General features: G+C 49.2%; 10 protein-coding genes across 10 annotated transcripts; 1 reads left to right on the forward strand and 9 right to left on the reverse strand.

Annotated features, from left to right (window-relative positions):
* Positions 1-348: 348 nt before the first annotated feature.
* On the reverse strand, positions 349-2,024 carry ABOM_011497 (mitochondrial processing peptidase; the record flags this gene model as incomplete). The annotated part of the gene is made up of 5 exons (XM_022538625.1): positions 349-739; positions 811-1,505; positions 1,565-1,642; positions 1,696-1,821; positions 1,875-2,024. 5 exons carry the CDS (start codon positions 2,022-2,024, stop codon positions 349-351), a joined length of 1,440 nt encoding a protein of 479 aa, XP_022383445.1.
* A 383-nt stretch (positions 2,025-2,407) lies between these two features.
* ABOM_011498 (SDR family oxidoreductase) lies at positions 2,408-3,376 on the reverse strand (the record flags this gene model as incomplete). Its single annotated transcript, XM_022538626.1, has 1 exon — positions 2,408-3,376. The coding sequence occupies one exon, from the start codon at positions 3,374-3,376 to the stop codon at positions 2,408-2,410; it is 969 nt and encodes a 322-aa protein (XP_022383446.1).
* Positions 3,377-4,235: 859 nt separating this feature from the next.
* ABOM_011499 (rRNA 2'-O-methyltransferase fibrillarin family protein) lies at positions 4,236-5,460 on the reverse strand (the record flags this gene model as incomplete). Its single annotated transcript, XM_022538627.1, has 3 exons — positions 4,236-4,943; positions 5,007-5,161; positions 5,370-5,460. 3 exons carry the CDS (start codon positions 5,458-5,460, stop codon positions 4,236-4,238), a joined length of 954 nt encoding a protein of 317 aa, XP_022383447.1.
* A 151-nt stretch (positions 5,461-5,611) lies between these two features.
* Positions 5,612-5,900, reverse strand: ABOM_011500 (uncharacterized protein; the record flags this gene model as incomplete). The annotated part of the gene is made up of 2 exons (XM_022538628.1): positions 5,612-5,734; positions 5,787-5,900. 2 exons carry the CDS (start codon positions 5,898-5,900, stop codon positions 5,612-5,614), a joined length of 237 nt encoding a protein of 78 aa, XP_022383440.1.
* Positions 5,901-6,054: 154 nt separating this feature from the next.
* ABOM_011501 (uncharacterized protein) lies at positions 6,055-6,864 on the reverse strand (the record flags this gene model as incomplete). The annotated part of the gene is made up of 2 exons (XM_022538629.1): positions 6,055-6,546; positions 6,604-6,864. The coding sequence occupies 2 exons, from the start codon at positions 6,862-6,864 to the stop codon at positions 6,055-6,057; spliced, it is 753 nt and encodes a 250-aa protein (XP_022383441.1).
* A 1,938-nt stretch (positions 6,865-8,802) lies between these two features.
* ABOM_011502 (Rad21/Rec8 N terminal domain protein) lies at positions 8,803-11,398 on the reverse strand (the record flags this gene model as incomplete). Its single annotated transcript, XM_022538630.1, has 7 exons — positions 8,803-9,576; positions 9,635-10,213; positions 10,265-10,754; positions 10,824-10,958; positions 11,014-11,154; positions 11,223-11,259; positions 11,380-11,398. 7 exons carry the CDS (start codon positions 11,396-11,398, stop codon positions 8,803-8,805), a joined length of 2,175 nt encoding a protein of 724 aa, XP_022383442.1.
* Positions 11,399-12,499: 1,101 nt separating this feature from the next.
* On the reverse strand, positions 12,500-15,335 carry argEF (bifunctional acetylglutamate kinase/N-acetyl-gamma-glutamyl-phosphate reductase; the record flags this gene model as incomplete). Its single annotated transcript, XM_022538631.1, has 3 exons — positions 12,500-12,555; positions 12,610-12,850; positions 12,927-15,335. 3 exons carry the CDS (start codon positions 15,333-15,335, stop codon positions 12,500-12,502), a joined length of 2,706 nt encoding a protein of 901 aa, XP_022383443.1.
* A 1,496-nt stretch (positions 15,336-16,831) lies between these two features.
* ABOM_011504 (SNAP receptor SNC2) lies at positions 16,832-17,493 on the reverse strand (the record flags this gene model as incomplete). The annotated part of the gene is made up of 3 exons (XM_022538632.1): positions 16,832-16,851; positions 16,935-17,166; positions 17,383-17,493. 3 exons carry the CDS (start codon positions 17,491-17,493, stop codon positions 16,832-16,834), a joined length of 363 nt encoding a protein of 120 aa, XP_022383438.1.
* Positions 17,494-18,334: 841 nt separating this feature from the next.
* On the reverse strand, positions 18,335-19,219 carry ABOM_011505 (enoyl-CoA hydratase/isomerase family protein; the record flags this gene model as incomplete). Its single annotated transcript, XM_022538633.1, has 1 exon — positions 18,335-19,219. The coding sequence occupies one exon, from the start codon at positions 19,217-19,219 to the stop codon at positions 18,335-18,337; it is 885 nt and encodes a 294-aa protein (XP_022383439.1).
* Positions 19,220-20,617: 1,398 nt separating this feature from the next.
* Positions 20,618-21,406, forward strand: ABOM_011506 (putative O-methyltransferase; the record flags this gene model as incomplete). Its single annotated transcript, XM_022538634.1, has 2 exons — positions 20,618-21,307; positions 21,368-21,406. Coding segments are annotated over 2 exons (729 nt in total), but the record flags the coding sequence as incomplete, so codon positions are not given.
* Between the last annotated feature and the right edge of the window lie 1,119 nt (positions 21,407-22,525).

Genomic DNA, 22,525 nt, shown 5'->3' on the forward strand with positions numbered 1-22,525 from the left:
TAGTTTATCTAGTCTCTGGCTGTTGTTTACTACTGGTACTTGGTAGAGATTGTTGGATAATGTTCCGTCATGGGTTACTATAATGTATTAGCACGCGTGCTGCTTCTATGTCCACAGGCTAGCCGCAGGTTTTACTTGAAGATTCTCTACGTGACTACGCGACCATCGATAGAAGAAACCTGGTAACTCGTGAACAAAAGAAATACAGTTTTAAGTATATCAGTAACAGTTGTGTACTGTACAAAACACGCTACCTCGGCGACTACCTCCTCATCTATCTATTAATCACCAAATCAAACGGAACAAGTGCCATAACTCTGAGACGCGGAAAGCCTGCTAACCTAAATTTTACAAGGTGTTACGGGTGGTGTCCGCGCGGATACGGTTGTAGTCGAGGAGACCCTCAACGCTGCCGAAGGCGCTCACAGCGACGTCCTGATCCCAGATGCGGCGGTTGGCGAAGTCCATGACATCCTTCTCGCTGATCTGGCCGATTGTGCGCTCAATGTCCTCGGGGGAGAGGCGGCGGCCAGTGGTGATGATCTGGCGACCAATGTCTTCGGCGACGGCAGTGGTGCCGTCAAGAGAGAGGAGGATGGAAGCCTTGAGCTGAGCCTTGGCACGCTCAACCTCGGCGGAGGTGACGTTGAAGCACAGGCGAGACCATTCACGCATGGCGAAGTGAGTGAGGTCGTCGAGGGCGGTCAGGTTCTCAGAGACCAGGTAGATACCCCAGAGACTTAAAACAATCATCGTCAGCGATACAATCAAACGGTCAGGTCGCAGACTCTGCGAGAGATATAAACTTACCCAGTGTCGCTGTAGCTGGTGGAGAAGCTCATGAAGCTGTTGGCAAGGCCGTGGTGCTCAACGAGGGAGCTGAGCTTGCTGCCGAGGTAGGGAGAGTTGCCCATGGCACGGTCCCAGTTGCCAACAATGGCCTGGGCGACGAGGGCAGTGAAGTAGTCATCGTCCTTCCAGCTGACACCCTCGACGGCGAGGGCAATGTGAGCAGTAGGGATGGTGTCATCACGGAGTCTCACTTCGGATCCAATGAACTCGGGGGTGCGCTTCTGCTCAGCGGTGAGAGCGAGAGCGGCAGAGGTAGGGGGCTTGCTGGGGAGGCTGCCGAAGTGCTCCTCGGCGAGGCGGACGAGCTGCTCGTGAGGGATACCACCGGCACCAACAAGGACCATGCGGTCAGCAGTGTAGTTGGTCTTGATGTAGTCGACCAGGTTGTCGCGGGAGATGGTCTGGATGTTCTCCTTGGGGCCGAGGATGGTGCGACCAAGGGGCTGGTTCTGGTAAGCGGTGGCGTGAAGGTGGTCGAAGACAACCTCCTCGAACTGCTTGTCAACCTCCTCCTGCTCACGGAGGATCACGTCCCTCTCACGCTCAATAGCACCGGGCTCGAGCTTGGAGTTCTGAAGGATGTCGGCGAGGATATCAACGGCCTTGGGAACATCGTTGTTGAAGGCCTTGGCGTAATAAACGGTGTTTTCTCTCTGAGTGCCTGGTTAGTTTCCGAGCCAATTCTTGGTTCTATCATAATTCCGGGTCGTACCGATGTGTAGGCGTTCAGGTGAGCGCCCATGTTCTCGATCTCAAGCTCCAATTGGTGCTGGCTGCGCTTGTTGGTGCCCTGGAAAACGGTCAGAAACATGTCCAATACTTGGGTTTGAGCGAAAGAAGTACCTTGAAAGCAAGGTGCTCAAGGAAGTGCGCCGTTCCGTTGGTCTTGTCAGTCTCTGCCCTGCTGCCGGCATCGATCCACACGCCAACAGTCGAGGTCTGGGCCCATGGGGAGTACTCAGTAGCGATCTGAGACCAGTTAGTGATATTGCGAAGCGATTGAGCATACTTGTTTTCCGTACCGTGAATCCGTTAGAGAGGGTGGTCGACTGAGTGGTGGATGGGAGGGTGACCGGGGAAGAGAAGCCTCGCTTGACGGGCTGGATGGACTTCAGAGCAGCCCGGCTCCGGAGAGCCTGGTTGAAATTGAATGCTAGGCGCCGGGAGGCCATTGTGACAAGAATTAAGGTGGATGTGGAGAGAAGGGGAGGGATGATGCAAAGGTGCAACGGCTGTAAAGACGGTCAGCCCTGGAGATGAGAGGTTGAAGTTCGGGAGTCAAATTGTTCGCCAGCCCGTCAGCCAATCACATGACCCGCTTTTCCAAACCACTGTTTTCGATCCCGACTGTTCCCTAACGCTTGATTCGGCCATCCAACCGCGACAAGCGATCGTTCAACATGGAATTCTTCCATGTCACGAACACTTCTGACACTTATTCTAATGGCATCGAAAGAACTTTACTGAACCACGTTTCTCTTAGATTTCAAAAGGAGAAAAAAAAATATTCATATTCGCAGTCATACTAAATTTACAAAACACTCACACAGGCGCCTCACGCAAACCGACTCGCATATTGCCTGATATTCTCAATCATAGGAACATCCTCCGAAAATCCCAATTCGATCGCACGGTCCGTCTTGAAATTAGGCGTCCACGTTTGCACAATCTTGTCAATAGCGGCGTCGTACTTCTCTTCCACCAATGCCCTGCGTTCTTTACCACCAATCTCCTCCAGCGCATCCAGCATTTCCTGAATACTTACCTTCAATCCCGGAAGATTGACAGACCTCGACTCCCCAAAGGCCTCCTTCGGAATGTCCTTCGCATGCAAGAGATTCTTCACCACCGTGTAAGGCGAACAGATCCACATCTCCGTCTCCTTACTGACCGGAAGAATCGCCTTCTTCCCGTTAAACGGCTCCCGGATAATGTCGCTTGCAAAGCTGCTCGCTGCCTGCGTGGGCTGGCCAGCTCGAACAGTGACCGTTGGGAGACGCACTGCTCTACCATCTAAGAACCCTCTCCTCGAGTAATCGTTCAGCAATGTCTCAATGATGAGCTTCTGCGATCCGTATGAAGACGACGGCACAGGAGGGAAGTTTGTTTCGTCAATGACGAACCCAGCAGGCGCAAGACCGTAAACCGCTAAGCTGGACGTAAAGACCACTTTCACTCCAGGCATAACGACCCGAAGTCGGTCCAGGATATATCGGGTGGCATCGAGGTTGACCCGCATGCCCAGCTCGAAGTTAGCCTCGGAGCCGCTGGACATGATACCGTGTAGCAGGTAGACAGTGTCGAAACGGTGAGACTCGGTGAACATCTCGTCCACCACCTTCGGCGACGTGAGATCCGCCTGTACGCATTTCACTCGCGACGTATGTTGAACAGCGACCCCAGCGGGGACTGCTGGTGTGACAATGTCTGTGAGTGTTACAGTAATATCAGGAGAGCTCGAAAGGAGGGCGGAAGCCAACTCCTGGCCCACGTAGCCGTTTGCACCGGTAATGAGAATCGACATGTTGGTCTATTACCCTCGTAATGGTTTAGAAACAGAACAAGGAAGACGTAAAGCACAGGATACAATCCGCGGGGTATATATATACTGGGTCTCATAAGAGTGCTTGAAATCCCACGAGCGAGTTACCGTGACTAAATAGCAATTATCCCAGCCGTCAAGAGACTGCGGGGTCAGACGGAGAGATTAATCCTCAGCGTGGGATTATCCCCGCTCTCGGTCTTTGCAAGCCCCCATCATCGTTGTGGTGTCAGTTACGAAAGGCTGTACTACGCAGCAATTCCGAAGTGGACAACGCCCTTGTGGTCGTAGTCGGAGAGTAATCCGATTACCGAACCGCTGAAGGGTCGAAAACTCTATAGAAGCAGGACCGGATCAACGGCGAAAGTCCGAGAAACCGCAAGGCAGTCAACTTCATATGCCGCTGACATGGAAATTGCCTAGGCATCGAGTGCTCTGGGTAACCGTGTGAGCTTCAAACAAATTGTCGCTCTTCTTCTGTCTCACCAAGACGCGATGCACATTGTGCAGAAGTGGACATAACGGGAGACGGCAGATTCTCACACCTTCCCACGACCCTAACATGATCAACCCGAGTTACTGTCTAAGAAATGGCGGCAAGAAATCTGATAATTAAACATATAGTTCTCTATTCTTTCCCAGACAGCTAGATCCCATACTGAACACAATAGAGTAATCGGAATCGGAAACATGAATATTTTCTGACTCAAAAAGTACATTCAGAAGAAACCTCGAGATAGCACAAAGAGAAACATTTCAGCATATCACAGAACACTTGACGCCAGAAAAAAAAAAGCATAAATGATTAAGACATGAAAAGAGACCAGACCCCCATTTTCTTTTATGCAGAACGCTTGTAGATACCAGCAACGATACAGTGATCACGTTCGAAAGGCTCCAGAGTCAACTGCTCCTTGGGCTTGATCCTCTCCTCTCTCATCTTCTGGACTTCGCGAGTGAAAACAACCTCCGGCTTGGCGGTACTGTCAATACAGTTGGCCTTGACGGAGACGATGACACCGCCACCCTCCTTGAGGAACATGTGAGCGTTCAGACCAACAATACGGGCCTGATCGGGCTGGGCAACATCGGCGAAGATAACGTCAACCATAGGCACCAGCATACGGTAACGAAGGGGGTGACGGGCATCGTCGACAATGGGGACGACGTTGGTACGGTGGGTGGCCATGCCGATCAGATCACGACCGGAACGGTGAGAGAACTCGACGGCGTAGACGTTACCAGTAGGTCCAACGATATCAGCAACGTGACTGACGGAGGTACCGCTGGCAGAACCAAGGTAGAGAACCTTAGAGCCAGGCTTCATGTAGATATCATCGAGACCACCCAAGACACCAGCAGCAAGCTTGGAACGGAAAGGGTTCCAGACACGGTACTCGGTCTTGGTAGCGGTACCATCCTCGGTAGGGGTTTCAACAGCAATGCGCTTCTCACCGTAGACAGCCTCTCCGGGGGTCAGGTTCTTGGTGACAAGCAAATCTTCCTTACCGCCACGGGCGACGAAGATACCGGCATGACGGTGGGGTTCCTGAAAAATGACCGGAGTCAGCTGCTGAGATCCTTGTACCATTGCGAATTATGAAGCACTTACAATGATGACCTTGGCACCACCCTTAGCACCACCTCTAGCACCGCCGCGAGGGCCGCCACGGCCACCGCGACCACCACGTCCAGGAGGGCCGCCACGTCCACCACGACCTCCACCGCGGGGTCCACCACGGCCACGAGAGGCACTTCCGAGTCCGCCTGTAGATCATCGTAAAGAGATCGTATTAGCCTTAACGTTCTCCTCAAGGGCACAGCAGCTCGAGTAACTGTCGCAAATATCGCCCTCCGTGGCGAAAGAGATCTGACAATGATTTAAGGAACAGATTTAGATGCCAATTGGAGGGAGACAATGCTGAGCTTCAAGGTATCTGCTTGCTGTCCCAAATGGAACTGATCGTGAACAAACCTCTACCACCACCACGGCCACCGCCGAATCCACCACGTCCACCACGTCCACCAGGGGGTCCACCACGTCCGCGAGGAGCACCGAAGCCCATTGTGTTATATGAATCGAATAGGATCGACTTTAAAGTGAGGTTGAATAGGACTCGAATGAGGTTGCTGTACTAGCAACGAGAGCAAAAGAAATTTTCCCGGGGGGAAGGAACTAAAGCCGCTCGATATAGGTGAAGCTGTAAATCGCAAGTGTCACTGGACCTTTCGAAGCAGCTGGTGCAGAATTATCGCACTTGCACTTGCTTTCAGTAATCGGTCGAGGCCGTGCTGCTTGTCGTTGTTGCGGTCGAGATTTTTCATGAGTGACCGGCGGAACTTTGAAAATCAGAATGCGCTAGTCCGTATGGGGACTAGACCCCGGCCTCACTGTCGTGGGAACTTCGAATCCCGTGATGTGCCTAGATAGCGAGATCACCTGATTCGTGCAAGCCCTGCGCCAATTGGATTTTGGGACGAGAATCGTGGAGACATTGACGGTCATGGTCACAGTACTACAGGCATGCTCAGAATTTGACCTTGAATCTAGAAAACTGATGCGAATATTCCTGACTTATAAAACCCGCGATTAGGTCATGGCAAATCAAATAGCATTCCAACCCCCAATTATGTACATTATCGAGTTCCAGTAATCACCGTCATTTCCCGTAAAAATAGTAATTTGCAGCATATTGAACAGTGAACTCCGATGGCATGTCCTTGCATGTCTTTGGTGGCGATCCCGCCGCAGTGTCCACCCGGTATACGCCGGAATAGTCCCCTACCGTGCCACTCGTGGCTGATAGATAAAGCCATGCAACGGCCCCATTGTTCCCTTGAATAGCATTCGACGGCGCATCAACCTGTGCCTCTTTCTTTGTTCTTGCAATACCATACTGGTGTGTTGCCGTGGTATCAAGGTTAAACACGGGCGTTGAGCCGTCAAAGAAGTGGTGGCCCATCAGATCCAGGTTTGCCGGAGGCAGGCGATCTGAGTCGCTGTTTGGCAAGGGTATCCGGTATGCAATGTTCGGCAGCATGGTAATCATGTCCGAGAAGCTTCCTGCGATACAAGTGGCGTTGTAGAGGTTTGCAACAGCGCCGACAGCTACAGGCGTCGAGTTTGAAGATGGTGTCGCACAGGTATAGTTCTGTCTGACGTTAGTTTTGGTGTGGTGGCCTGCGGGGTGGCGTTGAATCTCATTTACCTGTGTACCGCGCCCCAGTGCGACGTATAGAAGCTTCTGGCCTGAGGGAGAGGGTAACCCGGACGCCTGTGCCGGCAGTGCAATGCTAGATGTATCGCACGTGGCCGAGTTGAGTATATCCTTGGAGTGCTCGATATGCTTGCTCACTCTCCCCAGGAACTCCGATAGGTCGTTGGAGAAGTTGTATGCATTGTCGAAGAATGCCGGGGCCGCAAACGAGCATGCTGTTAGACAGGCAATAAATACAAATGATGAACGCATTCTGGATGTTTTAGCCAGCCAGCGGCCACAGTACCAGCAGTGGGTTGTGTGAAATTAATGTATAAAGGCAAGATAAAACTGTGTGAATGGAAGTTGGACAGGATTGGAAGGGACAGGAGAGGCTCTTGGGAGGCCCAGTTGGTAGGCAGTAGGGTAGATCGAGGAGTCTCTTCGTGACTATCAAAGTCGTTCGAGGAGAAGAGGGGAAAGGGAAACTAGGCCAGCCCTAGACAAACGACATTCACGTTGAGTGGAGAGGGTATCAAGACGGATGCTAGTAGGAATTGAGGGTCTGACAATTTTCTCCTGTTTGTCCCAAGTCGAGGGCGCTCATATATAATGATGTTATGCTCATGTTTGTCCCCGGTGTAACAATCTGCACAAGTCATACAGGTAGCCATCCAGTATTCGAAACTCGAACTGTAGTATCTATAAACATCATCGAGTGAGATCATCGCAGAAGCCGCCAACAAAAAGTATATTCGATGGGGCTTCTTGATTGGTGTTGAGGATGCGCTGACCGCAATCCTTCAACTTGACCAAGATCACTAGTTTGATGTTGTACTATGTAAAGGACAGGGAGTGGGTGGGCGGCTATTGCTGCAGCATACCGGTCCTCATTCGAGCATGATTGGCGTATCTAGCCACTGAAACCCGATCTAACACAATCTGTCGGAGCACTACATGTGGCAGGGAATTCGATGAGCTGATTCGTGAGGCTTCCTGCAGGTAAATCTCCGAATAATCTTAGGATCTAAATATATCGGTCGGTGGGCAGGCCGGGCGCTTAAATGACTGCCGATGTTGGTTAGTGTGCAGAACGCAGAACTGGGATATGGCGGGGCTTTTCTTCATCAGCCGACCCGTACCCTGTCAGAACGGCAATTGCTATCGTTCGAAATTAGATTCTTGCCATTTTTAGGGTGGACCTTAGCCATAGGCCCTAGATAGGTCGAATAGCTCCTACTACCCAATCCGACTTGCGCCGGTCCTTACCGTAACCTTCCCCCGCGTCCGAATGATCATATCCAAGCCAACAACCGTCAGTCTCTGTCTTCCGAAAAGCTTAACGTATTAATATTTCTAAATATAAAAAATATTACTTGCATTAGTGTGATCACGGGTTAATAATAACTAGTACTGGGGATTGTAACGTGCATCTAGCCTTGCTTTGCTGGTTCTTAGTGTCGGCGTACATCCATGACCAGAATAGCGTGAATAGAGAAATTACTCGGGTAGCTGTGGCTCCTCTGTCGAACAGCTTCCTTGCTTGCGGGGCAGTAGTTGGCGGGAAAACATGAGAAGTAGGTGGTCTCGTCTACATACCAGCCAGTATCATCATGCCTTGCGCGAAAGATATATGCATTTGGTAGGTTTGGAATTGCCATTGCGCCTTTTTGTACACTTTTGTGTGGTCGGATTGAAGACATAAAACAAGGAGACAATGAGAAGGGAACACCTTGTATCTGAGTATGTGCTTGTCGATGTGTACAATTTGTGCATAGGTTGGAAAATTAACGTGTATGATAGAATCATGTCAACTTGGCAGAGCATATTATGGAAATTAAAGAAGATTTGAATCTGTAACCATCACTGAGTCTGGGGGCAAATTGAAAAAATCGGAGCGAGGGGTAAAAATGAAAATAAAATAAAAATGAGAAAATAAGGAAAATAGAAAAAGAAAAAGCAAGGCGAGAAGCATTGAAAATTGGCAGAGACAGTAGTACGAGGAAATCATTCCATGACATGCTGGCATTGTGGCTTCCATTTAACAAACCCGAACGTTGAATCGAAGTCAAGTGCTTATTTATCAACCAGGAAATAAACTGATAGATAGGAAAATTGCACATAGGTAGGTATCCATGAGTGTTTCCGGAATTCAATTACAGAAATACTGGAGAAGCAGAGTCAAGGTAGAACTCGATGCCGATCGTAGGACTAGATGTCGGATAGCTGTAAAAAGATCTCCCCGAATTCATATCGGATACGGTATCGAGTGCTACGGTCTTCATAGTCCTCCTGGCAAACTGATAAGAAACCTTTAGTTGCAAGTGTGAGTATATGCATCAAGCCCTGTGTGGCTACGGAAGGAGAAGTTTCAGCTGGTGGCAGAAGTGCTGAAAACCCGATTGCTTTGCTGCCATTAAAAGCGGACGGCGAGTTGGTAAAACCGTCTTCATCCATTTCTCCAGCATATTCCGCGGGCATGACCTCGAGCTTCTTTATTAGAAACCCAAGGAAGTTCAGGCTTTCTTGGTCCAGGCTGGACTTCGATAGGCGATCTTGAAGAGTCAGCTGACAATTGTACGTGCTTGCATTGGCGTCATCCCCAGTGTGTCCATGGCCATCGCCTAATAGTTCGGTCTGTAAATATTGACTCAAATCAAAGTCATTTAAGACGTCCATGTCATCATTTCCGGGTAGCGTCAAGCTGTCGAAGGCCTCTGCGGCGAAGGGGATACCTCTACCAGCAAGGGGACTCGCGCTAGTTAGGCGGTTGCGTGATCGTCCGCGTCCAGCAAGATGAAACGCAGTGGGGTCCCTGCCTCGTGAGGCCGAAGGATCGCTCACATGTGCTACACCACGGAGGCCACTTGCAGCAGATGACCCGTGCTGAGAGCTCTGAATAGAGGCTGTGATATTCCATGGCATCTGAGATGAGAACGAGTTGTCATCACAAAAAACGGACGGGACATGACGACCAATTTCAACCTATACAACTTTGTTAGAAACATTCAATTCAACCATATGTACAAGAGTAATGGCATACCTCTTGCCAAATATCATGATTGTCGGCCTCCTCGCCTCGACCGACTTGTTCCTCATATTCTTCTCTGGCACGGACAGCTTGCACATCAGAGTCTGCTTCACTGTCATCACCATGAAGACGACTCCGTTTTCGTCCTTTGTGTCTTGCGGTAGGGTCGAGAGCACCATAAAGCTCTTCTCCTGAGAATTGCTGCAAAGGGTGTGGTACCCGAGATGCACCCAGGCCAAGCCCAACTGAACCAATTCCTTGACCAAACACCCAGAAGGCAGCATTCCGTTTTGCTTGTGTTGGAAGCTTGTTCTGCCGTTTCTGCTTCGAGGCTATAGCCATGTTTCTCACGTAGTCGCTGTTCAGATTACCCAGGTCTGTGTTTCTCAAGGCAGTTCGGTCATCCAATGTTTGTAATCTAAGGGCCCGTCGTCTCTGGGGCATAGTCACTGCAGCCTCATCTGAAATAAGATTAAGTTCGTCAGTTGACTCAAAATCAGTGCGGCGTCTTTTAGTAGCTCGATTGGCTTGGATTGGCCTTTCATCCTGGTACTTGGCGGCAATATCTATTTCTTCATCGATTGGCATTGGCTAAGTAAATATGATCAGAAAATGCTCATCTTTGGATCTAGTAGACCTTACCTGATATTCAAATGTGGAATCATTCAATCCAATGTTTGCCTCTTCGCCCAGAAGTGGTGCTTCACTAATACGTCGACTCGCTCTTCCCTTTGCAATTTGGCGATGCACCTCCCCAAGCTCAATGAGATTGCCATCTTCGTCAAATTCAAAGTCAGGCTGAAGAAGGATACCACCTTCTTCAGCGAATGTTGTAGCTGCGAGCCCGCCTAGATTGATGCTTCTTTGAGCAGAGCTAGGTACATTGGTTTCGGCGTCAATTCCACCAGTATTTTTCCCTATTATATCATCGTATGAGAAACTAAAGCGTAGGCTAGGGCTCTGTGAAAGAGCAGATTGGCTGAGGTCTGGAGTCTTCGGCCATACGAGGTCAGAGTGCTGACTTGTAGCAGGGTCAAAGGGCACACTAAGTTTAGAAAGATCCATTCCCATCCCGGCAAGGTCGCACTCTGGCAAAAAGGATGGGTCGTAAGGTAAGATAAGCTGATCAGGTCTAACATTTCATCACATCAGCTTATGCTTCGAGATCATTCTTGGCACACTATTTCTCTGGATAACATACCTAGTCTTTCCAGCGGTTGGATCTAGCCCACCCCCGGGTAGGACTTTCAACAGTGTTCGCATTTTATCGTGCATTGCTTGGACATCCGTAAGAGCATAACCACACTGTTGGCTGTACACTCGTGAGACTCCATAGCTATACGAACTATTAGCTGCTAAACTAATGCCTAGATATTGACTAGGAATCGTACAGCAGATTGCCCTGGAGCCTCAGCGCCATTGGCGCCTCCGGGTCCATGATAACATGACAGGCTCTCGGAACGTCGACATCCAATATAGCCTTTCTATTGAGCTTTTTGCTAATTGATTTTGACCCCAGAGTTGCGACCAGCCTATAAGCAAAACGGTGTGAGCCAACGCAAGAAGGTGTGGGCGGTTTTTAACAGGGTAGGTTGTATACCATATCGTGGCTACCCCATGATCGGGCGACGTGAGCACTAGGATGAAGCAATATGTCAGTAAGATTTCGATACTTCTGCCAATGGTCACTGAAGGTCTTAAGACATTTAGTGAATACAAGCCGCCCAGTGGGGCAGATCACAAAGGGCGCTACTTACTTTCATGGCTATAAAACATTTTGAATTCTCACTATCTTATAATAAGATAGTGATATAAGTTCCTGGTCTAAAGCTTCTTCTCAGACTCCACCTTGGCCATCGCAATATCACGCGTTTATATTAGATCACGCGCCGAACGTGATCGAGATATGTTAATCGAGTCGCAGAGACGTAATTTTCGGGGGGTGTGCCTTATATCCGAGTCTGCTTCAGTATGCTAGGGTTCGATGATACCCAGCCTGTACTATGAGATAACAATAGTTGAGACAGACACTATGCTAGACTCATCACTCACCAAGCCAAGATGTAGTTGTCTTACATCAATGCTTGAGATGAAAATCGCGGGAAGAAAAAACTCATCAGGCTGCAAACATTCAGGTTGTTATTGTTGACTGTGGTCGGGAAGATTGGTAAGGTTGTGGAGAGAGGACGATACATTTCAAGCATAGACTTGGGGATCTATACAATGGCCGTAATGAGGATCCTAAGGCCGCTTACTTTCCCAGAACACATGACCGCCAGAGTGCTCAAGATAACTAATCAGAGCTTGATAGAACGTATGATAAATACGAAGCTGGATTATACAAATCGATCACTGAAAATAAGAACGAAAGACCAGTACTGTACATGCCACCATCCTCGAAACGATTTATAGACCAGACCCTTATATCTGTATCAGAAGCACCGAAAGAAGAGAAAGGGAAAAGACAACGAGAGATATATGAGCCAAATACACCGAAGGACTATGGGAAGAATTGCTTTTGATCCTCCGTCTATTCTTTGCTTTCCAAAAGCACCGATCCCCCTTGCAGGCACGATACAGTATTCCTTCTCCATGCAAGTCGAGAACAGGGAAAACGGAGACATCTATGAGTGGGAAACCAAGTATTCAAGAAAACATAAGGCATGATTAAGTTGGCTATGGAGATTGAGGCAAGAGACCCTTTGTGGAGTATCACCGACCCATAGCAACCGATGAGAGACACCCGGGGTATGAGACACGCGAGAAAGATGACACCATTGTTCAATTCAAGAAACGAAAATCCCCGTCCACGAAATAGTTCATATACCTACACTCCCGCTATATTGAGGTTATAGGGACAAGTATACTAAAAATTGTTTACTCCAGAGGGATGCCCTGGTACTCGCCATATCCGAGAGCGAGGTTCATGTTTTCTGCCAATAGTTAGCACGGTACAAATTAAAGATGCCAGGCAATAGTAAACTTACGGAGGCACTGAGTAGCTGCGCCCTTCAGCAGGTTGTCAATGGTAGCACACACCACTGCGCGCTTGCCACTAGAGTGGACAGCGAATCCACCAACTTCAACGCCATGGCGACCCGCAATGTTCTTCACCACCGGGGGCTCGCCGATGATCTTCACAAGCTTCTCACCAGCATAACGTTCCTGGTAGATGTTGCGAATATCACGGGAGGTCATTTCCTTCTCGAGAGGGATGCTGATAGTTTGCTGGAGGGAGTTAGTTCTGCTACCGAATAACAATCGAAGACAGCAGGGAATGGAGAAAGGCGATAATTGAACATACATGAATACCCTGGAACCAAACAGCAACATGAGGAATGAATGCAATGTTGGTGCCAAGCTGGGAGCTGATCTCCTTCTCATGGATGTGATCAGTCAAGCTGTAAGGGATGATGTTGTTGGTAAGGTTCTCCACGTCGTTCTTAGGGCTTGGCTTGGTACCAGCGCCCGAGTATCCGGAAACACCGAAAACGGTAGGCTGTCCACCGAGGTGAGGGACGAGGGGAGCAATAGCAACCTGGGCCGCTGTTGCGTAGCAACCAGGGTTGGCAATTCTGGATGCCTGGGCGATTTTAGAGCGGGAGACCAACTCAGGCAGACCGTAGGTCCAGTTGCTATCGAAACGGTAGTCGGCACTCAGATCAACAATGACATTACCCTTCTCCGAGCCTTGGTCAACAGCCTCGACAAAAGGCTTGCAGACACCGTTAGGCAGAGCCATAACCCAACAGTCAACATCGCCATTGGCAGACATGCGCTTGACATCCTCAGGGCTAAGGTTCTCGTAGATGATCTCCCTCTTATCATAACCTTGCAACTTCTTGCCAGCCAGCTCGCGAGAAGAAACGTGGCGCAGATCCATGTGGGGGTGGGCATTGAGCAGGTTAATCAGGGCTTGACCAGTGTAGCCACGGGCTCCAATGAGAGCAACCTTGGACGGCTGGGTGTTAGACATGTTCTTCTCGCCAAGGGGTGGGTTAGGGTTAGTCGTGGAGTAAGCCCGAACCGAGTTCTTGCTGAAAACCGAAGGGCGTCCAAACCGAGAAGAGCGCAGGGCATTGCTACTGGAGGAGAATGCCCGCTTCTGCTCAGCGGAAGCACCGCTGGCGCCAAAGCCCTTGCCAATGTTGGTGGCGGCCGCGGCAGCGCGGTGCAACCTCGACTCGAGGTTGATATCACCGAACATCTGGCGGCCATGCTCATTGAACTCCTGGACCAGCTGCTTAACCTCTTCACCGCTTTCAATACCGTACCAGAAGAGAACCTCTCCCTCGCGGCTCAGGCTACCATCGGCCTTGTCGAAGAACCAAGTCAGGTTCTCGTCGTCCTCCTTAACAGTCCACACAAGCTTGGGGAAGTCCTTCTTGATGGAGGCGAAAACATTGTCGGCCACGTTAGTCAGCCATCCCGACTTGGTAATGGTGAAAGTAGCCAAGTGAGCCAAGGGGGAAGAAGCATCCTGCTGGGGAGGCAAGACAACGGCCAAGGCCTCCATGGGCTCATCAAAGTACACCTTGAAGTCACGCTCCTTCAATCCTTCAACGTAGCGCTCCACAGTAGCGCGGGCATCCAAGCCTTCCCGGTCGCGGATCAAAACATCCTTCAGCTTATCCAGGTCCTCAAACTCCGAGATAGAGGTCTTGGTGTGCACCTTGTTGCCCCTGCGGATCAAGGTACCCGCACCAGAGTCCGTGAAAAGCTCCTTCTGCAGATCGGCCGGGTGGATAATGGCAACGCTCGAGGTGCGAGGAAGGTCACTGAGAAGTTCCTTCATCTCCTTAATCTTCAGACGGGTGCCGTGACGCACCCACCACTGGGTCATCAGGTGGTCGTACTCCTCGTCGAGGTTGATCACGGAAATCTTCTCACCCGTGTCGCCGTTGAAGAGTCCACCCTTCTCAGCAAGGTAGACAATCTTGAGCGGCTGGAGTGCACGCGCCAACTCACCAGCAGCCACATCGGCGTTGACATTCAGAACCTGACCATCTGGGGTCTCGGCCATGGAGGTCAGGATAGGGAGACAGCCAGATTCGATAGCAGATTCAATTGGCTTCTTGTTAACACCATTGATCTTGCCGACCAGGTTATACTTCTCCTTGTCGAGGTAATCGGCCGAGAATACACCTGCAGTGAGAGGGCGGGCCCTCACTCCCATACGCTCCAATTCTTCGGTCAGCTTCAGATTCTCTTCCAAGAAGAGCTTCCTAGCAAGAGCCAGGGTCTTGCCATCAGTGACACGGATTCCATCCTCGAACTGCGGCTCCACACCAGCGTCTTCCAACATGCGATTCAGCTGAGGTCCGGCGCCGTGGACGACAATCGGATAGAGTCCGACATGGTTCAGGAAAGCGAGAGCGGAGGAAAGAGTCTGGAGGTGTTCGGTGATAATGGCACCGCCGACCTTGATGACAGCGAACTGCTGGGAGGAAACCGAGGTAAAGTGAGAGAGATATTGCTGAACCTCACGCTTCGAGCCGATATTGCTCAACAGCTGGACGACTGTGGAGCGAGTCGACGAAAGCTGGGGGTCAGCGGCGCGGGAATAATGACGACCCTGCAGCAACGGGACGGCGGAAGCCTTGAGGGAGTTACGAGCGCCTAGTCTCGCGGACGAAACGGCGTGTGGTGCGGAGAAGGCTCGGAGGGGCTTGCTGGTTGAAGCTCTCCGCACGGCGGTGCGAAGGGAGAACATCTTGCCAACCAGCATGCGGCAGCTTCAAGGCCTATGTCTGGGAGTCTGGGGAGGGAAGGGGGGCGAGAAGGTCAGTGTTTCAAGAAGACAAAAGACAAGGTTGGCGTTATGAGTAATAAGTAGTGAGGGAAAAAAGAAAGTAAAAGTGGAGGTGCTGCGGGCTTTCAGGAATTTGCCGCACCCCAAGTCCCAAGAAATGGAATTGTATGGGAAGATTATCGTCGGCCATCCGCCCTCGGAGTGGCTTTTTTGCTTCTTTGGGTCCTTACATGTTCGGGGGCGGTCACTCACTAGCGTATTTTATTTCACCTTTCGTCACGACCTGGTATTTCCCTCAATCACGAGATTTCCTTGCCCAAAAGCCAACAGGAAACGCCAGTGCTGACACTGAGGGGTTTGCAATAACCACTGAAGGTGAACAGAGTAATCAAGGAGCAGAACCCAGTGGGAGCAAGGTGAGCGTCAGCAGGAGGGAGAGAAAATTGGTCGATCGGCAAGTCAATACTAGCACTCCGGTACCTGAATTGGCTTTGCGACTTTCGGAGCCGATGATTATTATGTGAGCGGCGTGACTCAGAGAAACGAAAATGGCAATGAATCAGAGAATGGTTCTATCTCACTCTATTTTTTGGGCCCCAACGGTCTCCATCCCACGTAATGAAAATCTTGATATTGCAGGATACCGTGGATCTCTCTCCCCAATCAGTTAGCACCGGTCGGTTTTATTAGGATTATCAGATCTCGCCTCGGTGTTTTACAACTCGGTTCCTCACGTCCCACAGCGAATAAACGTCGCTCTTTCCTCCCAGAATGGAGATACTATCTTCAGTTGTCACTCCGCAGTGCACTGGGTCCTTCGTTATCTGATCGTTTACCTAATATATCAAACCGGCCTAAGCAGCTCGATCCACTCCTCCCAAGTCCATAGGTCAATACCCTGCAAGTTTTGCTCCGAAGACCCCAGCCTGGAACTAGTATTTAACCCTTGCACGCCGTACCCACGGGAGTATATACCCTAAATGTCACTAGCTACCTATAGCTAATATAATTTTGTCTATACTTCATGACTTGTGCTGCAATAGCCGAGACACGCGAGCCATTACGACATAATGAATCCATGGGTATGAGAGGAAATACACAGAGGGTTATTCATTAAAGGCTAGGGAACGACACAAAGGAAAAGGTCACATAAGAAAAAAACAAAAGGAAAACAACAAATCCGCGCTCGCATACTCGAGCACGAGAAAACAGCAGAGTATCATTTACATCTTCACCGTCGACGTATCATAGGGCATGGCCTCGTCCGATATTCAATCGGCACATGGCGTCAATGGCGTATAGAGACAAGAGTTTAGTCGTGAGAACGAACATGGCGGACGCCCGAGAAAAACAGGAGGTATTAGTGGCTGAAATCGAAGCTTCACCGTCTCAAATACAGATAAACCAGCTGAAAAAAACATCCATTCCCAAGACAAACGTGACCGTCACTGTGTTCATTAATGCTTGGTAGCGACAACTAAACATACACAAGTTAGCGCACTCAAGCGTATTTTGCGTGCAGCAAATGCACGGGTTAGGACAACAGAAGGTAGGGCTTACCGGCAGGCACAATAATAACCACAAGCAAGAGGATGACACAAATCACCAAGCATACGCGCATCTTCATGTCTTTCCACCACATTTGCTTCCGCACGCGGTTCGCACCTCTGCGGAAACCCTGAGCCGACACGGCCAGGTTATCGGTCTTATCTTGTAGAGAGTCTAGACGTTCACCACGCTCGGAAACCTTGAAGATATTCGACCGCATCGTATCCACAGTCTCCTGGATTTTCTATTACAGCGGAAGTTTAAAGTTAGCATGAGTTTCTATGATGTTCCATTCCGGTAAAGTAAGTGTAACGCCGAATATCAGGGTTGTATGCTGTATGCAATAATTGTGAAGGCAACTCTAGAAGAGAGACTCGAGCATAGACAGCCATCCACAACTCGCACTACTAGAGAGAAGGATTCCCGCGACGGATGTGATAGGGACGGTTAATCAACATACCTTGTCGATTTCCCTTGTCCTGGGATCGCCATTCTGCGCAGCACTGGCCCCAGCGGGGGCGGTGGCAGTAGAGCCAGAAGGAATATAGGGGTCGTAAGGTTGTTCAGACATGGTTATTTGATGCGGTAAATGCGAGGCGTTCAGAACTGAGATCGGGGAACCCGGTGGATCACCAGATGCCTAGCGGAAGGCGGAGTCTTGCTGGATTCTCCTTTCACGGGGTTGCGAGAGACGAGGAAATATCAAGACCGTAGTATACGCGAACGGGCGTGCGATGAGAGCCTCGGGTGAACCGCTCGGGTTTTGGGCGTTGGGTGGATGATGGATGTAAGGAAAGGGTTGGAAACGTTACTGGCGTGAAGCTGACAGGGTGTGATGAATCGCCGCCCGCCTTTAGGAATTACGGTTGTTTCGGTTCTGTCGGGGAAACCGTCACGTGATTGTGGCCTTTCAATAGTGATTGGGAAAGAAACGCCCAGGCAGCTATTTTTATAGGAACACCAATGGCGGGACAAAGAAATGCGGATTCGAATAAAGAAAAGAATCCTGTCAAACAAGTTATTTTTTTTGGGAGTATCGTCACCCGTGTGCAGTCAAAAAGGCTGGTGACCACCTTAAAAATTAACAAATATTACTAGGAAGAGAAATTTCCATTAGGCACTATCAGGTCACTGACACAAATTGCCAAATCACCATGCCTAATACTACTATAAATATGTGTTGGCGTGGCTCAACCCTGCCAATGCCGTGGCAATGAGGCTGTGCCCTTCACCAAACTGCCACAGCCTCACGTGGTGATCCACCTATACATCATGCAGGTGTCAAAATATCGAATGGGGGAACTGTATACAATTAAATTCTAACGTTGATGAAGCTATGAACATAAATACAAATGAGCTATATACTGACATCACCCCTAGATCTGAACCAGTTGAATCTCAGTAGAGCAGATTCAAAGCTTCGCGCTCCTCTGCTTCTCAAACGCCTCAACAGCTTTCAGACTATCCCTTTGCGCCTGGTACTTCTTGTCCTCCAACTGCTCCCTCCATTCCAAATTGGCAGCATGACCATCCAGGATATCCAGTGAGTGGCGGTACATTTCCTCTTTCATGGTCCCATAGATACCGGTGGCCGCTTTCTTCTGTAGTCCACGCTCCCGAATAAGCGTCAAAACCTCTTCCAGGCCGCCCACACCATCTACAAGACCGGCGTTGACGGACTCAGGACCTCCGAACCGCTTAGCTTCGAGGATAAGGTTCCGGAAAGACGAGGGTGTCAATTTCTCCCGGAATATGCACATCATGGGTGATTGGAGGGGGACTCCAAATTCCAACTCGTTAATGCACAGAAGACCCTTGGCGGGGTTCTGGATCCGATAGTCATGATACATGGCCAGCATGAGGCCGCCGGCAAAAGCGTGTCCGTTCAAGAGGCAAATAGTAGGCATGGGATATCTGTTACAGTTAACATGGTATTCAGTCAAGAGAGAAACAGCGAGGCCTTTTAGAGCCGTTACTAACGTCAGGAATCGGCGGAACAGCTTCCACAACCACTTGTCCAAGAAGCCCTCCGTGCTGAGAGCAAGGTCGAGATCTAGTCCATTGCTATAAAACTTGGGAATGCCACTGGTGGTAATCACCACGCCTTTGGGGTATCTGTGCTCGATAATATCCAATGCAAGGATAAAGGCATCTATAAACGTCGGGGTGAGTCTGTTATCCTTCGGGGATGTGAAGGTGAGTAGGTAAATGTTCTTCTCCTTCTCCGAGGTTGTGGGGTTGGAGCAGACAAAGCTTCCGCCGGTAGACGAAATTGGAACAGTAAAAAGGGTCGTCATGGTCGCGGTATGTCACTGGATATGTACTTTAAACAGATTGGCTTTTGAAAGAGTTATGTACTACATCTAGAATATTTCTTGTTGAAAGTAAATCCCCCAAAGGAATAGCCGATGTTCTTCCAAAGCCTCGGAAGTATAGTAATCAACTGACAGCGGCAGTTATCACATGCTAGTAGGTTTTTTTGCATATTTTTTAGCTCTTCCATATAGTGTTTTTTCTACATCAAACTCCAACAATTGGGGTGATAGCTCAGTTGGGAGAGCGTTTGACTGAAGTCTACTTCGATCAGTAAAACCCATCGGGTTATCAGAAGGTCGCCGGTTCGATCCCGGTTCACCCCATTTTTTTTTCTATATGTATATATTGCCCTCCCCCTTAGGTTGGCATCAGGAGTTCGTCAGTAAACCCGGCTTATCCTATGGTTTTTTTTTTTTTCACACTTTGCAAACTTTCTTCACTCTATCCGATAGTTAAAACATTACTTTTTTTTTCTACCTACATATTAGGCTTTTGATGCCATTGGTTGGCAGTTCTTCATATCATTTTGAGTGGTGATACTACTAGTAGTACGTCCACTCGATCCACCCCTTCCACCCGTATCAGTCTCCCAGCAAAGGAATACAGACAACTTGAACCTCAATACCTATATACCTAGTAACAACAAGGCTCCTGCCGGAAGTCGTGGAATATAGCCCCGATTTGGAGACCCTACACCTGTTGGATAGTATGCCCTACGACTAGTAGTAAAGGGTCCATTGATCCGATCTGGGTATTGACGCCGAAAAACGCTAGTACTAACCTGGATATTAAGGCCTTTAGAGCCGAAAAGCCGAAGTAAATTTCGGAGATACCTGATATCAGATGCTCCATTTGGGCGATCTCTATGCCCGGCTACATTACATTGTCAGGAATGATAGTATCTTGCTGCCTGGTTATTTTATGAATAGTGTTTCAGGTATAGTTATTGCCACTCTGCTGCTATGGAGGCCGAGTTGGCAGCCAAAGCAATGCTGGAATCCTGGTCTATAGCCGTCAGTTGTGTTTCTCGGTTCATGTACTCCATAGGGCACGGGTTATGGGGTTCATAATAGGTTTATGCCCGTATCTTGCGGGACTCATCTGGATATTTCGTCATCATTGCTATGGCCAGCATACGTAAGACTCTATATACTTTAGGTGATATTGTCCGAGCCTGGATATACTGGTGAGAGCCTGTAAACTCCGAAGTATGAGGTTCTGGTGACATAAATACATGGCCTTCCCTGAGAGAAAAAAGACCATTGGCCTAATATCTTCAGAATCATCTTAAGATATCTACCAACCCCAATCAGTTATCAGCAGCAACATCCATAATGTCCAAGGAAGAAGTAGGTCCAATGCTTCATGCCTCCCCATAGTTCTATAATACTCATAGACGCCAGGTTATCGAAGCCAAGGCTAAGGCTCTCCATGAGCACATCTTCTCCAAGTCAGAGGATACCTACGCCAACAAGCCCTGGGACCTGGTAACAGCTATCAACGAGTTTGCGGACGAAAGCCGCATGATGACTTTCAAAAACGCCAAGATCGAAGCTTCCAGGCAGCAAATAGCAAAGATTCAACCAGCCCCAAAGACTTTTATTGAATTTGGTGGATATGTTGGTGCCTCAGCCATCGCCTGGGGTGCCATTTTGCGAGAGCTTAACGATGCAGATAGCGCAGCTGACGTCAATGTGTACACATTTGAGTTGAGCCTAGTCAACGCCGGTATTGCACGGGATCTCATTCGGTTGGCCGGCTTAGAGAACACTGTGCATGTTCTTGACGGACCAGCCGCAGACTCGCTAAGGAGATTATTCGAGGAGGGGGAGTTGAACAAGGGGGGCGTGGATGTAGCCTTTTTCGACCACTGGGAGCAGTTCTACCTGCCGGATCTGCAGCTTTGCGAGGATCTAGGCTTGTTCAGGAAGGGCTCCAAAGTCATTGCTGATAACACAGATTTCCCGGGTGCCCCTGCCTACCTTGAGTATGTGAAATCTGGTGGAAGACAAGGCGGGTCTTATCGTTATGAGTCTGAATCAATTGAGACTGCCTCGGGCCATGGTCCAGTGAGTTGCCCTGTCTAAGCCTGAATATCTGCGTAGTCACTGGTGCTGATTATTTTCTAGAGCATTGTTGAGGTTAGCAGTGTTGTTGATGCGCGGTGATTGGTTTGTCGCTTGTCTTTTGTTGGCTTATGTTCGATTCCCCTGTGATGTGTAGGTTTTGCTAGTTGAATATATGTACATTTTGTGCCTTTTGGGTTGGATGTGACACTCCTTTTATTATCCACATGTAGTTAATGGGCATACCCTATTGATGATGAGACATTGCGGCCAAGTCCATTGTCTCTATAGGCTGCTATGGGTATGCAGGTATTAGTACTATACACATCTTACACGGATGTGGACTCCGCCGTGTAGCAACTTGAAACCAGCAACTCAAGTGATCATAGAATGTAGCGTAGGGCTGATTTCCAGCATCTCAAGCAAGTGGCACATGGAACGTTCTCATTGTTGTGGTGGATACTGCCATCTCAGGCCTACGCCATGACGACCCACCGTTTCACTGGTTAGTTATACCTTGGTATTTTCATACCCACGGTGCGCCGATCTGTTGCTGCTCACTGCCTGGAGAGATAAAATTACCTCCGCAATGTGAAAGTGGCCGCCCGATATTCGGCGTGAGACCAGCCACGGGTTTACGAAGGACATAACTTTTCAGGAACAGAACAGAAGGACTTCATGATGGAGCAGTAGATAGCATACGTTGTATCGGTGCCTCGTTGAGGCAAAAAGAAAAAGAGTGCTCGCAAATACAAACAAAAAAAAAAGTAATGGGGTGAACCGGGATCGAACCGGCGACCTTCTGATAACCCGATGGGTTTTACTGATCGAAGTAGACTTCAGTCAAACGCTCTCCCAACTGAGCTATCACCCCAATTGATGGAGTATTTGCTAATACTTTAGCATTATGATGTAAAGAGTTATATCTAACTCATGAGACACATGGGTTATTGTATCGATGGCTACCAGATGTAGTATACAAAGATACGTAGCTTGTTACTAGGATGCCCTTACTAACTGGCTTGACTATATGTAAGCTAGCTAGCTATCGTTGGTTCAATCAGGTTATGCTCATGGAAGGGCCTACTTCACCGTCCTGGTAACCACTAACGATATATATTTTACCACTGCTACAAGTCTTTGAATGACGAGTTGAGATTGCCCAACGTTGGTTCAACTTTGCTCATAAGACAACCCATTCGCAACTGGGTAATAAGGAAC

The sequence above is a fragment of the Aspergillus bombycis genome (assembly GCF_001792695.1).
Source record: "Aspergillus bombycis strain NRRL26010 chromosome Unknown contig00182, whole genome shotgun sequence".
In the NCBI taxonomy this organism is placed as follows: Eukaryota; Fungi; Ascomycota; class Eurotiomycetes; order Eurotiales; family Aspergillaceae; genus Aspergillus; species Aspergillus bombycis.